Source organism: Papio anubis, chromosome 1 (genome assembly GCF_008728515.1).
Source record: "Papio anubis isolate 15944 chromosome 1, Panubis1.0, whole genome shotgun sequence".
Lineage (NCBI taxonomy): Eukaryota > Metazoa > Chordata > Mammalia > Primates > Cercopithecidae > Papio > Papio anubis.
The window spans coordinates 200,693,282-200,706,917 of NC_044976.1; the positions used below are offsets into that span (position 1 = coordinate 200,693,282).

The 13,636-nt window shown below is 43.9% G+C and overlaps 1 protein-coding gene across 3 annotated transcripts in view; it reads left to right on the forward strand.

Moving 5' to 3' along the window:
- The window catches only part of GNPAT (glyceronephosphate O-acyltransferase), a 34,714-nt gene extending 28,701 nt beyond the window's left edge, over positions 1-6,013 (forward strand). For all 3 annotated transcript variants that reach the window (XM_003893767.4, XM_009197698.3, XM_009197705.3), the window contains 6 exons: positions 881-960; positions 2,174-2,314; positions 3,469-3,568; positions 3,653-3,746; positions 4,385-4,446; positions 5,715-6,013. In XM_003893767.4, the coding sequence (XP_003893816.1) occupies positions 881-960; positions 2,174-2,314; positions 3,469-3,568; positions 3,653-3,746; positions 4,385-4,446; positions 5,715-5,758 (521 nt within the window). In that variant the 3' untranslated portion in view covers positions 5,759-6,013. The remainder of the gene's footprint in view (positions 1-880; positions 961-2,173; positions 2,315-3,468; positions 3,569-3,652; positions 3,747-4,384; positions 4,447-5,714) is intronic.
- The last annotated feature ends 7,623 nt before the right edge of the window (positions 6,014-13,636 follow it).

The following is a 13,636-nucleotide window of genomic DNA, read 5'->3' on the forward strand; positions in this document are numbered from 1 at the left end:
GTACAGCACAGGTCATGTTCACAGGAGCCTGTAGTCAAGGCCAGGGCGTTCTGTCAAGGCCCCATGTTAGAATTACGAGGGGAGTGGTCCCCACCCCGTTTCTTCAGTTGACCTGGGGTATGGGCCAGCCATTGGTGTTTGGTTTTGGTTTTGGCTTTTCAAAGCTCCACAGTGATTCTAAGGAAAAGTGCTATAGATACAGTAAAGATACCAGGAAATACGAATATAAAGGGCAATTAAGAAATCAGTACCTTTCTTTCCCTACTAGGGAGCCATGGGGTAGGGAAAAATGAAGTGTCCTGGCCTCTAAGGACTGTGATGTCTTACTGAGTTTCTACTGGTTGTAGATTATATTCAATCATTTAAAAACTATGCTAGGGCCTGACACAATGGCTTGTGCCTGTAATCCCAGCACTTTGGTAGGCCAAGGTAGGAAGATCACAATATCAGGACTTCGAGTCCAGCCTGACCAACATGGTGAAACTCTGTCTCTATTAAAATACAAAAATTAGCTGGGCGTGGCGGCGGGCACCTGTAATCCCAGCTACTTGGGAAGCTGAGGCTGGAGAATTCGCTTGACCCCGGAAGACGGAGGTTGCAGTGAGCCCACATCGCACCATTGCACTCCAGCCTGGGTGACAGAGCGAGACTCCATCTCAAAAAACAAAAAAACAAAAAGAACAAACTATGCTAGACCGTAGTTCGCTCTGTAGATAAGATTTGGGTTTAATTTAGCTTCCCTCAGGGGACTTAATTCTTGTCCCTGTCACATGAATAAAATATGCCTTTGAAATACATTTTGTGATAGTGAGGACTTCCTGGTACTCCCTTAAAGTTGAAAGGGCAATGTTGTAATTTTACATAATAAATTTATTTCCAGAGGATGTCTACAGTTGCTTTCGCTTCCTACGTGATGTTTTTGCAGATGAGTTCATCTTCCTTCCAGGAAACACACTAAAGGTAAAGTGCTTACAACAAAGAGCAAGTGTATTTGCAGTGTGAGTTCTAGAAATGTTAGGGGTGAATTCACAGATATGTCTCAGGCAGTGTGCCATCCCTTTCTTCAAGGCAAAGTGGAGCAGACTTCAAGAGAAACTGGGGCGCTCACAGTTCAGCAGACTCTAGTTTGATTCTTGGTCAAGTTTAGTTAATAACTTAGGGATTATCTCATGAGAGGAGAGTCATTCTTTGAACTATCAGTGTGGCCGTTGCAACTAAACTAACTTTATTTTAGTAAACGTTTAAAAATCAGCACACAGCCGGGCGCAGTGGCTCACGCCTGGAATCCCAGCACTTTGGGAGGCCGAGGCGGGCGGATCACGAGGTCAAGAGATCGAGACCATCCTGGCCAACATGGTGAAACCCCGTCTCTACCTAAAAATACAAAAATTAACTGGGTGTGGTGGCGGGTGCCTGTAATCCCAGCTACTCAGGAGGCTGAGGCAGGAGAATCACTTGAACCTGGGAGGTAGAGGTTGCTATGAGCCAAGATTGTGCCACTGCACTCCAGCCTGGCGACAGAGCAAGACTTCGTCTCAAAAACAAAACAAAACAAAACAAAATCTGCACTCATTTTCCTGTTAGCAAGTTGTTAGAATGAGTCACCCAGGCAAGTGCCTTTTACTTTGAAAGTAGCAAGTGGTGGTCCTGCCTGGTCTAGACAGCTGAGGAGTCATCAGGCTCGCAGAACTGGACTGCTGCTTGGTTGAAGTGGGAAGTGACGGAGTAGATGAGAGGCATGTTAGGTTTTTGTGTGCTTTAAGGATAAGAGGTTTGATTCTGTAGGGAGTGAAACAGGAGTGCTGGAAATTTTAACCATAGCATAATTCTAAGTATTTTTAGGACTTGCTATATGTATTTCCTATTTAAATTAAGTAGTGGTTCTGTAAAGTGAAAGAAAATCCATCACCCAGGTTGTGATTTGTAAGGCTCAGAAATGTTGTGTGTTTGAAAACATTTTGAATGTAGAACAGTGCTTCTTTGGCTACTATCTCACAACAGAATCGTTCTGGAAGTTGGGGAAATAGCTGGTATTCTGTTGTCTGAGGGCATGTGGCTGCATATATTGAGACAGGTGGTGTACCCATTAACCTAGATGAGGGGGTACATGTATTGAGCTGGGCACTATACCCATTACCCTCAATGAGCACTATGGCTTCCTCTTCACCTCTAGGACTTTGAAGAAGGCTGTTACCTGCTTTGTAAAAGTGAAGCCATACAAGTGACTATGAAAGACGTCCTAGTTACAGAGAAAGGAAATACTGTGTTAGAATTTTTAATAGGACTCTTTAAACCTTTTGTGGAAAGCTATCAGGTACGTAAATTTGGCAAGTTCTCCTTCATGCCCCCCGTATCAAATATAAGACATTCTCACCCTGTGCTTATTTCCAGTCTGAAGGGCAGGTATCTTCCTCAGGCAAATGGAAGAAGGAGAAAGAGTGATTAATACGATCAGTGATTTCACCTCACCAGTGAGACCTTGCTCCCTGCATTCAGGAGGAAGCTTGGTTCATTACAGACCCAAGAGGACAACAGCTTAGTGATGCCATAAGCACAGCATTCACAGGACCACAGTTACACCCAAGCATCATCTGTCATACTGTGTCTCATGTCTTAATGAGGTCTTCATGTCAGTCAATATGTAACCTCGAGATTTGATATATACCAGGCACTCAGTAAAGGCAAGACTTGAGTGATACAAAGTCAGTTACAGATTACCAGATGTTTATGTTGGAAAGAAAAAGTTCAAGTGCAAGTTCTGAAAGCGTTTGTCAGAGCTCTTGGAAGTAGTTAGAGAGGGGATGGTATGTTGCCCAGCAGGAATTGTGCCAGGACTCAGCAGGCGAGAAAGTCTGAAACATAAACTGTAGGAAGGACTTCCACATGTTTGAGAGAAGAGGATGCTGTGACTCGGGTCTGTTTATATAATACATGCACTAGCTCTGGGTACCTGGACCCACTTCCTGGTGCTTGTGGTCCGTGAAATAACTCATTCAGCCTCCTTGCACAAAGTCTGGCACTTACTGAGCATTTGATAAATGCTAATTCTACCCTTAATCACCTTTCTACAGTAGAAATCAAGTATTTTAGGGTATGGTACTTTGTTAGGTGTATTTAGAGAAAAAAAGCAAAGTTATTAAAATCTGACCCCTCTCTTCCCAAGTAGCATAAGAAATGTGAAGCTGATGGTAATTAACTTGTACCCCTTGAAGTGAGAAATTATACTTTAATAAATGTCATTATTATTTTAAACCTTTTTCTAATTGTAAAATGTAATGTAAACTCAAAAGGAGATGTCCTAAAAATTCTTTGATTTTTCTGTGCTCATTCCTTAGAGGGTCTTTATGCTGCTCTGCTGTGATACGTCTTTCTCTTAAGAGGGGCAATGTAAAGTTATTTACTATTCTGTTGAATTTGGCTATCCTTTTTCTCGTTCTGTTCCCCTCATCCTTCCTCTTAAAAAATCAGATAATTTGCAAGTACCTTTTGAGTGAAGAAGAGGACCACTTCAGTGAGGAACGGTACTTGGCCGCAGTCAGAAAATTCACAAGTCAGCTTCTCGATCAAGGTCGGTCACTGTTCTGTGGGTGCTGATTTCTTTTAGTTGAGAATAAAAACTGGTCAACTAACTATTCCTCACCCCTGATTTTAGGTACCTCTCAGTGTTATGATGTATTATCTTCCGATGTGCAGAAAAATGCCTTAGCAGCTTGTGTGAGGCTCGGAGTAGTGGAGAAGAAGAAGATGTAAGTACTGTACAAGATTCCATGAGTGCTCAAACAACAAGGAAACCAATCACATTTGAGCTAAAAATCCAGAGATGTAGAAATAGATGATCCAGGAAACGTTATATTACACTTTCCTTATCCTTCCTCTAATTAGTTAATTCAGTACAGGTTACCCGGAAAATTGTATGTGGTTATGAATAGAAATGCAACTGAAGCAAAGAAAGAAAGAAAGAACTTTAGGCCAATATTTTTGCTTTTACTTAATGTTGAAATTTATAATTACAAGAAAGATTTTTGGGAGTGTAGTGGGCATATGAGTGTATATACACATAGACACACATAAATACATAATACATATATAGATACACGTATATGTATGTATAAGCATATAGATATATGTTCTTCTAAGTGGTTGAATTTAACAGTGATAAAGCTTAATATGTAAACTCTGACAGTCATGTCTCTTATGTGGTCAGAAGAATGAAGCAAGAAGCCAGGAAGTGGGACAGGAGCCCGAGGCCTTTGGACTACTTAGGACCGGCCTTGAGGAAGTCAATTGAAAAGTAGTCTTACAATAGCTACCGTCAGGAACAAAATATAAAAGTTTTCTTTTCCCCAGAGTTTATGTAATAATAAAGCTTGTTATTTTCTCCTAGAAATAATAACTGTATATTTAATGTGAATGAACCTGCCACAACCAAATTAGAAGAAATGCTTGGTAAGTGCAGTTTAATAAAATACAAGTTTTCACATTTTGTTGATGAATTAAAGTAAGAAAGTATACTGTGGCACCAAATACTTTATTGAAATGATCAGTAAGTAGTAGAGTTCTAACATAAACAGGGAATTACTTATGTAGTCTAGAATTTTCTCAAGCTAAAGAGAAAGCACAAAGAAAATTAACAAATCACAACAGGCATAAAAGAAGCAGTCTTACACAGTAGAGTCAGTCCCTAACATGACTGACCTCAGCCAGAGGCCCAGACCCTTCACATCCTTGCCTCAGAGAGAGTACCTCATCTCCACTCTTTGATGCTCTCACTGTCTGTCTGGCATTGCTTCTTTCCCAAGTGAGGGATTAGAGTCAGTGTCTCTATCACGTAGACTTTCTGAACTCAGAATTAGGAGCTGATAGCACATCCTTGGCACAATAATCCGAGCCTAACAGCGACAAAGAAATAGTCCAGCCCAAAGAGAGTCCTTGAGTGTTGTCTTCCTTGACATAAGAGTCCTTGAGTGTTGACATAAACAGAGATACAGTCAGAGGGGGTCAAGAACATTTTTCCTAGCAATGATGGGGCCATTTTAGAAAGGAGGGTGTTAACATTTGGAAAAAATAATCTGCCTATTGAATAGCATGATGTCGTTGAGTGGATCATCTTACAAGTACTGTTTTTGTACCTAATCTTAATTCAGTACATCATCAAACCTGCATGGAAGAGCTTTAATAGATGTCTGTTGGGATTTGCGGCAGATCAGAATGGGGCATACGGAAAAGGAGAATGGTTGAAGAAAAGGGTAGAAGGGCAATGGGGTAGTTGACGCATATCGGGAAGGCGGAAGTACTAGACCTTGTAGAAAAAAATATGTAGGCCGAAATCCCAGTCTCCTATTTATATCATGTCTGAAGAGGTGTATATACCTACGACAACCACAAACACCTCGCCCCGTGAGGGTGACGGAATCAATTACTTAATCACAGAAAACAGATGTGATGTGAGCATGAACATACTGGACTGGAGTTCAGAAAACATGACGGGGTTCAACTCCTGGCCCTGGCCCTGTGGCTCTGGCCATACCGTCCCCTCTTGGAGTATCTAACGCTTCCCTTGTGGAGGGGACTGGCTTCCCCATGTGTACTGGCCAGCCTGTGAAGCTCTGCACAAGTGTCCAGCGCCTCCCCTGGACAGTCGCCCAAGGAACAGCTGTGTGAGGAAGGGCAAAATCAGCATCATTTCATGAGCTGCTCCTCTTTTTTCATCTTAGGTTGTAAGACACCAATAGGAAAACCAGCTGCTGCAAAACTTTAATAATCGGCAAGTAGTTATGGAAAATTCGGTCACATAATTACTGTCATCGAAGGACTCATTACAACAAACAGGGAAGTAAAGGAAGAGAAGCATCCTCTCGTACTCCCTGAGACTCCGAGAACAGTGGACGCAGAGGGAAGAGATGATCATTGGAAGCAGTCAGTCTGCTCTTCCCCACCACAGTGGTTAAAAGGCATTTGTATCCAACACTATGCGTGTGTTTTAAAATAAACTTTTGGAAACATGTTTGGAAAAGCAAAGCTCAGCTCATTTCACTACCACTTTTCAGCTTACTGTATGTATTAAACTTTTACTTGACTTTTGAATGAAAGATTGATATCACTGAGAGCTCTGGGTAGTAAAAGAAAATACTGAAAAGGGCATCTCTACATTATTTGTAGCTTGCTTTAATTAAAGTTGCCTCAAACAAGTACAAATTTGACAGAGATATTTAATAAATTAGCTAGCTTACTTTAAATTTTGGCCACCCAAGGGCCTTAATTAACAAAAATGAATTAGTCAAGCATGTGCAACAAAAAGATGCTCTGTGATGCGCCATAAATATGTGTAAGAAATCAAGAGAAGAGAAGTTTAGAGTAAGTAGGTAAACACCAGAAACCTTGGCAGGTAGCCACTTCTGGAAGTGACATGTAAGCTGAGAACTGGATTGAGCAGGAGCCAGCCCCTAGAGTGGCAGGGTTGGAGTGACGGAGGAAGGGACAGTGGAGTGCAGTGTGCCGAGAGAGTAGTGTTCAGGACGTCCTGTGGCAGGTTCCAGAGCTCCCAAAAAATCAACATGGCTGGAACAAGAGTCGCAGATAGCAAAATTGAAGACAGAGGCAGGTGCATTAGTCAGTTTTAGGATGCCATAACACATCAGCTTAAACACAGTTTAGGCAGCTTAAGCACAGCTTAGACAGCTTAAACACAGACTTATTTTCTCACATTTGTGGAGACTGAAAGTCCGAGATCAAGGTGCCTGCAAAGTAGGTTCATTTTGAGGCCCCTTTCTGGGCTTGTAGGTGGCTGCCATCTCACCGTGTGCTCAGAATGACCTCTAGGTGTACTCGGAGAAGAAACAAGTTCTCTGATCCCATCGTGAGGCCCTCCTCGTGAGTTCATCTAATACCTCAAAGACTCCTCTCCAAATATAGGCACATTGGGGTTAAAGGTTTCAACACAGGAATTTTGGAGTAGGTGATACAATTTAGTGCATAGCTGCAAGCATCAACATATATTTTGTTGACTTAGAAACCCTTGTAAAATGTTTGATTTGAAATTGAAGTGCCATGGGAAGTTACTGAAAAGTCTTTTTTTTTTTGAGACAGAGTCTCCCTCTGTCACCCAGACTGGAGTGCAGTGGTGCAATCTTGGCTCACTGCAACCTCTGCCTCCCAGGTTCAAGCGATTCTTCTGCCTCAGCCTCCTGAGTAGCTGAGATTATAGGCGTGCATCACCACGCCTGGCTAATTTTTGTATTTTTAGTAGAGATGGGGTCTCACCATGTTGGTCAGGCTGGTCTCAAACTTCTGACATGGTGATCTGCCCACCTCGGCCTCCCAAAGTGCTCGGATTACAGGCGTGAGCCACCAAGCCCTGCCTGAAAAGTCTCTTAAGGTGTGATTCTGGGATTACCTGCATCCAGGGGTCCTGCAATGTATGTGCGTTCCCCAGGACCAGGCTGTTTCTGCTGCACGTTGAGATTGGAGAGCCATCCTCCCCATGCACTGGTAACCAAGAGGCCCTCTGTGTGGCTCTGCTTGGGCTGGTTCTCTTGGGAAGCCGGGGGGCAGTCTGTTGAGATTGACGGAGAGCAAGTTGAGCAGTCAGTTGAACGGGGTTCCTGGCTGAGGACTGTGTGACATGCCTGCTGAACAGGGGCCCTGAACTGCTGTTCTCCAGGGAGAGAGAAGCTGTCAGTCCAGGGCAATTGGGAGACCCAAGACCCTGGCCAATTCTTGCAGTGTAGACATGCCTTAGAAAAAATCCCCATTACCCAATTTGTTACTCATTTTTCTTTACCCTGACACTCATGCTGTGCATGTACGTGTTGAAGACTGAGTCAGATGACCTTTTTTTCCTTTTAGGTCTGTTTGTAACACATGTCAAGTTTAGACAAAGACTTTGGAGTTTTGTGTGGCAGTGGCTAGACTTGTCTCCTGGCTAGCTCTGTCATTAATCAAGCAAGCAGACAATGTGGAGGAGAGAGGAAAATGGGGTGCAGCGAAAACCAAATGAGGCTCTGCAGCAGCAGCAGCTCTAGGTGGCCGGAGGCCATGACTCACACCTGTAATCCCAGCACTTTGGGAGGCCGAGGCCAGCAGATCATGAGATCAAGAGATCGAGACCAGCCTGGCCAATATGGTGAAACCCCATCTCTACTAAAAATACAAAAGATTAGCTGGGCGTGGTGGTGGGTGCCTGTAGTCCCAGCTACTCGGGAGGCTGAGGCAGGAGAATCACTTGAACCTGGGAGGCGGAGGTTACAGTGAGCCGAGATGGTGCCACTGCCTGGCAACAGAGCGAGACTCCATCTAAAAAAAAAAAAAAAAAAAAGAAGCAGCAGCAGCTTTAGGCATGGGAGCAGAGCTTATCACTTCTAAATTTTGTTATTAACCGCCCTCTCTAGACACTTTAAATAAACCTAAAATTATGGTGAAAGAATAGCATGCTTACTGTGCTACCAAGTTTCAAAGTATGGACTCTGTCCCCCACCCCAGACCTGCTCCTACGCACACCCATACCTTTCAACCACATTGCTAGCCGGAGGCAGTGGCGCGGGCCTGTAATTCCAGCACTTTGGGAGGCCAAGGCAGAAGGATCACTTGAGCCCAGGAGTTCAAGACAAGCCTGGGCAACATAGTGGACCTCGTCTCTACAAAAAATACAAAAATTAGCTGGGTGTAGTGGGACACACCTGTACTCCCAGCTACTCAGGAGGCTGAAATGAGAGGATCGCTTGAGCCTGAGAAGTCAAGGCTGCAGTGAGCTGTAATTGCACCACTGTACTCCAGCTTGGGTGATGAGTGAGACTCTGTCTAGAAAAAAAAAAAAAAACATGGCTTATGCCCCTCCACTACCTACTGTCTATAAATTCTGGAGCTGCCACTGCTTTGAAGTAAGTAGAAAGAAAGCCTGCAGGCCGGGTGTGGTGGCTCACGCCTGTAATCCCAGCACTTTGGGAGGCTGAGACAGATCACTTGAGGTCAGGAGTTCGAGACCAGCCTGGCCAACATGGTGAAACCCCGTCTCTACTAAAAATACAAAAAATTAGCCTGGCATAGTGGTAGGTGCCTGTAATCTCAGCTACTCAGAATGCTGAGGCAGAAGAATTGCTTGAACCCAGGAGGTGGAGGTTGCAATGAGCCAAGATAAAATATAAAAAATTAGCCTGGCGGGGTGGTGGGTACCTGTAATCCCAGCTATTCAGGTGGCTGGGGCAGGAGAATCGCTTGAACCCGGGAGGTGGAGGTTGCAGTGAGCCAAGATTGCATCACTGCACTCCAGCCTAGGTGACAGAGCAAGACTGTCTCAAAAAAAAAAAAAAAAAAAAAGCTTGCAGCATCTTGTTTTTCAAGACCATCTCCCCATCAAACACAATATAATGTAGTAGCTAAGAAAGCAGTATCTGGAGCCTGACTGGGTTTGAAACCCAACTCTACCATACACTAGCCTTGTGTGGTCTTGTGTAATTCACTCGCACAAAGTCTCAAAGCCTCAGCTTTCCTTTCCATAAAATGGAGATGATACTAATACCTACCCACCTCTTATAGTTGTTGGGAAGATTAAATATAAGTGTAGATATCTTAATCCATTTGTGCTACTAAAGCAAAATGCCTGAGATTGGGTAATTTATAAAGAATAGAAATTTATTTCTCACAGCTCTGGAAACAAGAGTCCAAGCTCAAGGCACCGGCAGGGTTGATGTCTGGTGAGAGCCTGGTCTTCGCTTCTAAAGTGGCCCCTTGTTTCTGCATCCCCCAGAGGGAATGAACGCTCTGTCCTCACATGGCAGAAGGGCGGACGTGGCAGACAGGGCCTAAGCTGGGTCCCCCCAGCCCTTCTACAAGGCAGTAATCCCATTGATGAGGGCAGACCCCTCATGGCCTAATCATCTAAAGGCCCCCCTTATGCCACCACAATGGGGACTAAGTTTCAGCACATGACTTTTGGGGGCATTCAGATCATAGCTCTAGGTAAAATGTTTGAAACTGTTCTTTGGCAATAAGCATAATCTGTCATTACTACTGCTGCCAACTGGGACAAACCCTGCTTGGCTTCTGAGAGAAAATGAGATCGGATGCCTTCAGGGTGGTTGGTACAGCCATAAGCGTTTGCCTCCTTCACTCACAACCTGTCCTGGCCAGCTGTTCAACATTATATTGTGGCGCATGGCTCCAGCACCCCACTCACAGATACCTACCACCTTCCAAGTTCAGCTGAGCCATGGTAGGAATCACAACTCTTCCCTCCTCCCTTCCTCCCACCAATAAAATGGAATCATTCAATGTGAGGTAGAAAATCGATTTTTTTTTTTTTTTTTGAGACAGAGTCTTGCTCTGTCACCAGGCTGGAGTGCAGTGGTGCGATCTCAGCTCACTGCAAACTCCGCCTCCTGGGTTCAAGTGATTCTCCTGCCTCAGCCTCCCAAGTTGCTGGGACTACAGGTGCTGCCACCACGCCCAGCTAAATTTTTTGTATTTTTAGTAGAGACAGGATTTCACCATGTTGGCCAGGCTGGTCTCAATCTCCTGACCTTGTGATCCACCCGCCTCAGCCTCCCAAAGTACTGGGATTACAGGCGTGAGCCACCGCACCTGGCCTGTTTTTGTTTTTGTTTTTGTTTTTGTTTTTTGAGACAGGATCTTGCTCCTGGGCTCAAGGGGGTCCTCCCACCTCAGCCTCCCAAGGAGCCAGAAGTACAGGTGTGCACCACCATATTCAGCTAATTTTATTTATTTATTTGTAGAGGTGGGGGTCTCATGATGTAGCCCAGGCTGGTCTTGAACTCCTGGCCTCAAACAGTCTTACCACCCCAGCCCCACAAAGTGCTGGAATTACAGGCATGAATCACCACGCTCAGCCAATATTTTAGAGTTTGAATGCTTAAAAGTATCTTTTCCCCACTCTATTAGTTGTTTAATAGTTTTGCGGAGTACAGAATTCTAGGTTAGAAATATTTTTCCCTCAGAATTTTGAAAAGCATTTCTCCATTGTCTTCTAGTTTCTAAAGTTCTTTTGAAGTCAGAGCTATTCAGATTCCTGAACATAAACTATTTGCTTTCTTGGAGAGCATTTAGAATCTCTTCTTATAGTTTCTGAAATTTTAAGGGATGTGCTTTATGTGGGTCTTTTAAATTCTTATTCTGGGCCCTCAATGGACCTTTATAATAGGTGTGTGTCCTTCAGTGCTAGGAAACCTTGTATTATTTCTTTTATAATTGGCCCCCTTCCATTTTCTCTCCTCTTTATTGATAATATTTATTTTATATTTTTGGACCTCCTGCTCTGGCTTCTGATTTTCTAACACCCTGTTTTTTTACAGATGTAATATATTTTTATCTCTCTGATAATATTTATGGTTTGTGGAAGTTTTCTTTATCTCTTGCAATTCCGTTTTCAAGTTTTGCTTTTCATGTTTGACTTTGCCCACTAAGTACCTGTGGTCTCTCCTGTTCATTCACACTTAGGAGGGAGACACTTAAAGCAGGCTATTGAGTTGTAGGCTTCTCGCATAATGGACTGCACAGGTAGGGTACTAGGACAAGGACTTGGCAGTTTCCTTAGGAGATCCCAAACTTCACTACATTTTGGTCTCTTTCTATTTGGCCAGTCAGATTTTCCAGAAAGGAATCTTCCATCCTTCTGCATGAAATAAATAATGACTGTCGGCACTCCCCTGTGCCTAGCTGTGCTTAGTGAATACAAGCATAGGGTCAGAAGGGTAAGCATCGAGTCTTCTGGACGTGGAGGAGGAGCTGCCTGGTGGGGTGAGCTGGGCAGGTTCCTCACAGGGCTGACTGCTGACTGCTCTTACATAGACTTCCAAGCAGTCTTCCTCCCCACACTCTTGCCTTCCTAGTACATCCAGTTCCCTCAGTCTTTCTTGGTTCTATGGCACAAATTGTTTGGCTTCACCTCCTACAGGTTAAGGTTCTGATCTGCCTAGTCAGGTAACACTCTTCCAATGACTTTCAGTTTATAAGCATCAAGTTGCAGTGTTTTAGCCAAATTTCTCTCGATTGCCTGCTTTTAGAAAAAGATGTTCATCAATTTAAAGCATACAGACTAGATGCAGTGGCTCATGCCTGTCATCTCAGTACTTTGGAAGGCCGAGGAGGGAGGAATGCTTGAGGACAGGAGTTCAAGACCAGCCTAGGCAACTATAGCAAGACCCTGTCTCCACAAAAATAAAAATTAAGTAGGCATGGTGGTTCATGCCTGTTAGTCCTGGCTACACTGGAGGCTAAAGGCAGGAGGATCACTTAGGCCTAGGAGTTGGAGGCTGCAGTGAGCTATGACCACACCTCTGCACTCCAACCTAGGCAACAGAGCAAGACCTTGTCTTTAAAAAAATAAAATAGGCCGGGCGCGGTGACTCACACCTGTAATCCCAGCACTTTGGGAGGCCGAGGCAGGCGGATCACGAGGTCAGGAGATTGAGACTATCCTGGCTAACACGGTGAAACCCCGTCTGTACTAAAAATACTAAATAAATAAATAAATAAAGCACACATAGTACTTCTTTGTCAAAAAAATAGCGATTCTAATTTTTTTTCCTTTTTTTTACTTTCATTGTGATTTTTTTAGTAGGTAGTCTTCTGAAAAATCAGTCTGCCCTCTCTGGGAAAATTTTCATCTACATGTAACACGGCAGACTGCACCAGAATGGTTGGGACTAGCTGGAAGGCCACTAGGGCCCCTGAGTGCCTGTTTATATTGATCTACAAAGAGTTTTTGTTTTGTTTTGTTTTGTTTCCAGACAGGGTCTTACTCCATTGCTCGGGCTGGTGTGCAGTGGTGCTTTCTCAGCTCACTGCAACCTCCACCTCCCAGGTTCAAGCCATTCTCCCACCTCACCCTCCTGAGTAGCTGGGACCACAGGTGTGTGCCACCATGCCTGGCTGGTGTTTTTTTTTGTTTTTAATTTTGTATTTTTTTCTGTATTTTTTGGTAGAGATGGCGTTTCGCCATGTTGACCAGGCTGGTGTTGAACTCCTGACCTCAAGTGATCTGCCCACCTTGGCCTCCCAAAGTGCTGGGGTTACAGGCATGAGCCACTGCACCTGGCCAGATCTACAAAGAGCTATACCCTTGAGACCACACCTCGCTTGCATGAGAGTTTCAGGAAGCTCGAACTAGCACCTTTTGCATTGTCTGGAACAAAACCAGATGGAGAACGGCTCGTGGGAGTTGGGAAATGAGAGAAACCTATTAGAAGCTATTGACTGTGAAACAGCAGGAAGCTTGGAGGAAAGAATATAATCATCTCAGGGGAAAGCAAATGGATTTGGGATCCAGTAAATCCTTTTCTATTCCCATGTAGATTCTTAAGACTTGAAACCTATGCTTTACTTGGAAACTGGGTCATTTAAATACTAAGAACAAAAAGGAAACAATTCCACAAATAGCTAATGCATAGAATTAAACTTTTCTTAGAATGTGCAATCCTACTTCTGCTGTGTTAAATGGAATGAGTTTTCTGACTGCTTCAATTTGAGAGCAGAGACAAAGCAATTGGTTTGGCTTATTTTATTTTACTTTTATTTCATTTTATTTGAGATAGGGTCTCACTCCGTCACCCAAGCTGGAGTGCAGTGGCGCAATCACAGCTCACTACAGCCTCGACCTCCCCAGGCTCAGATGATTCTCCCACCT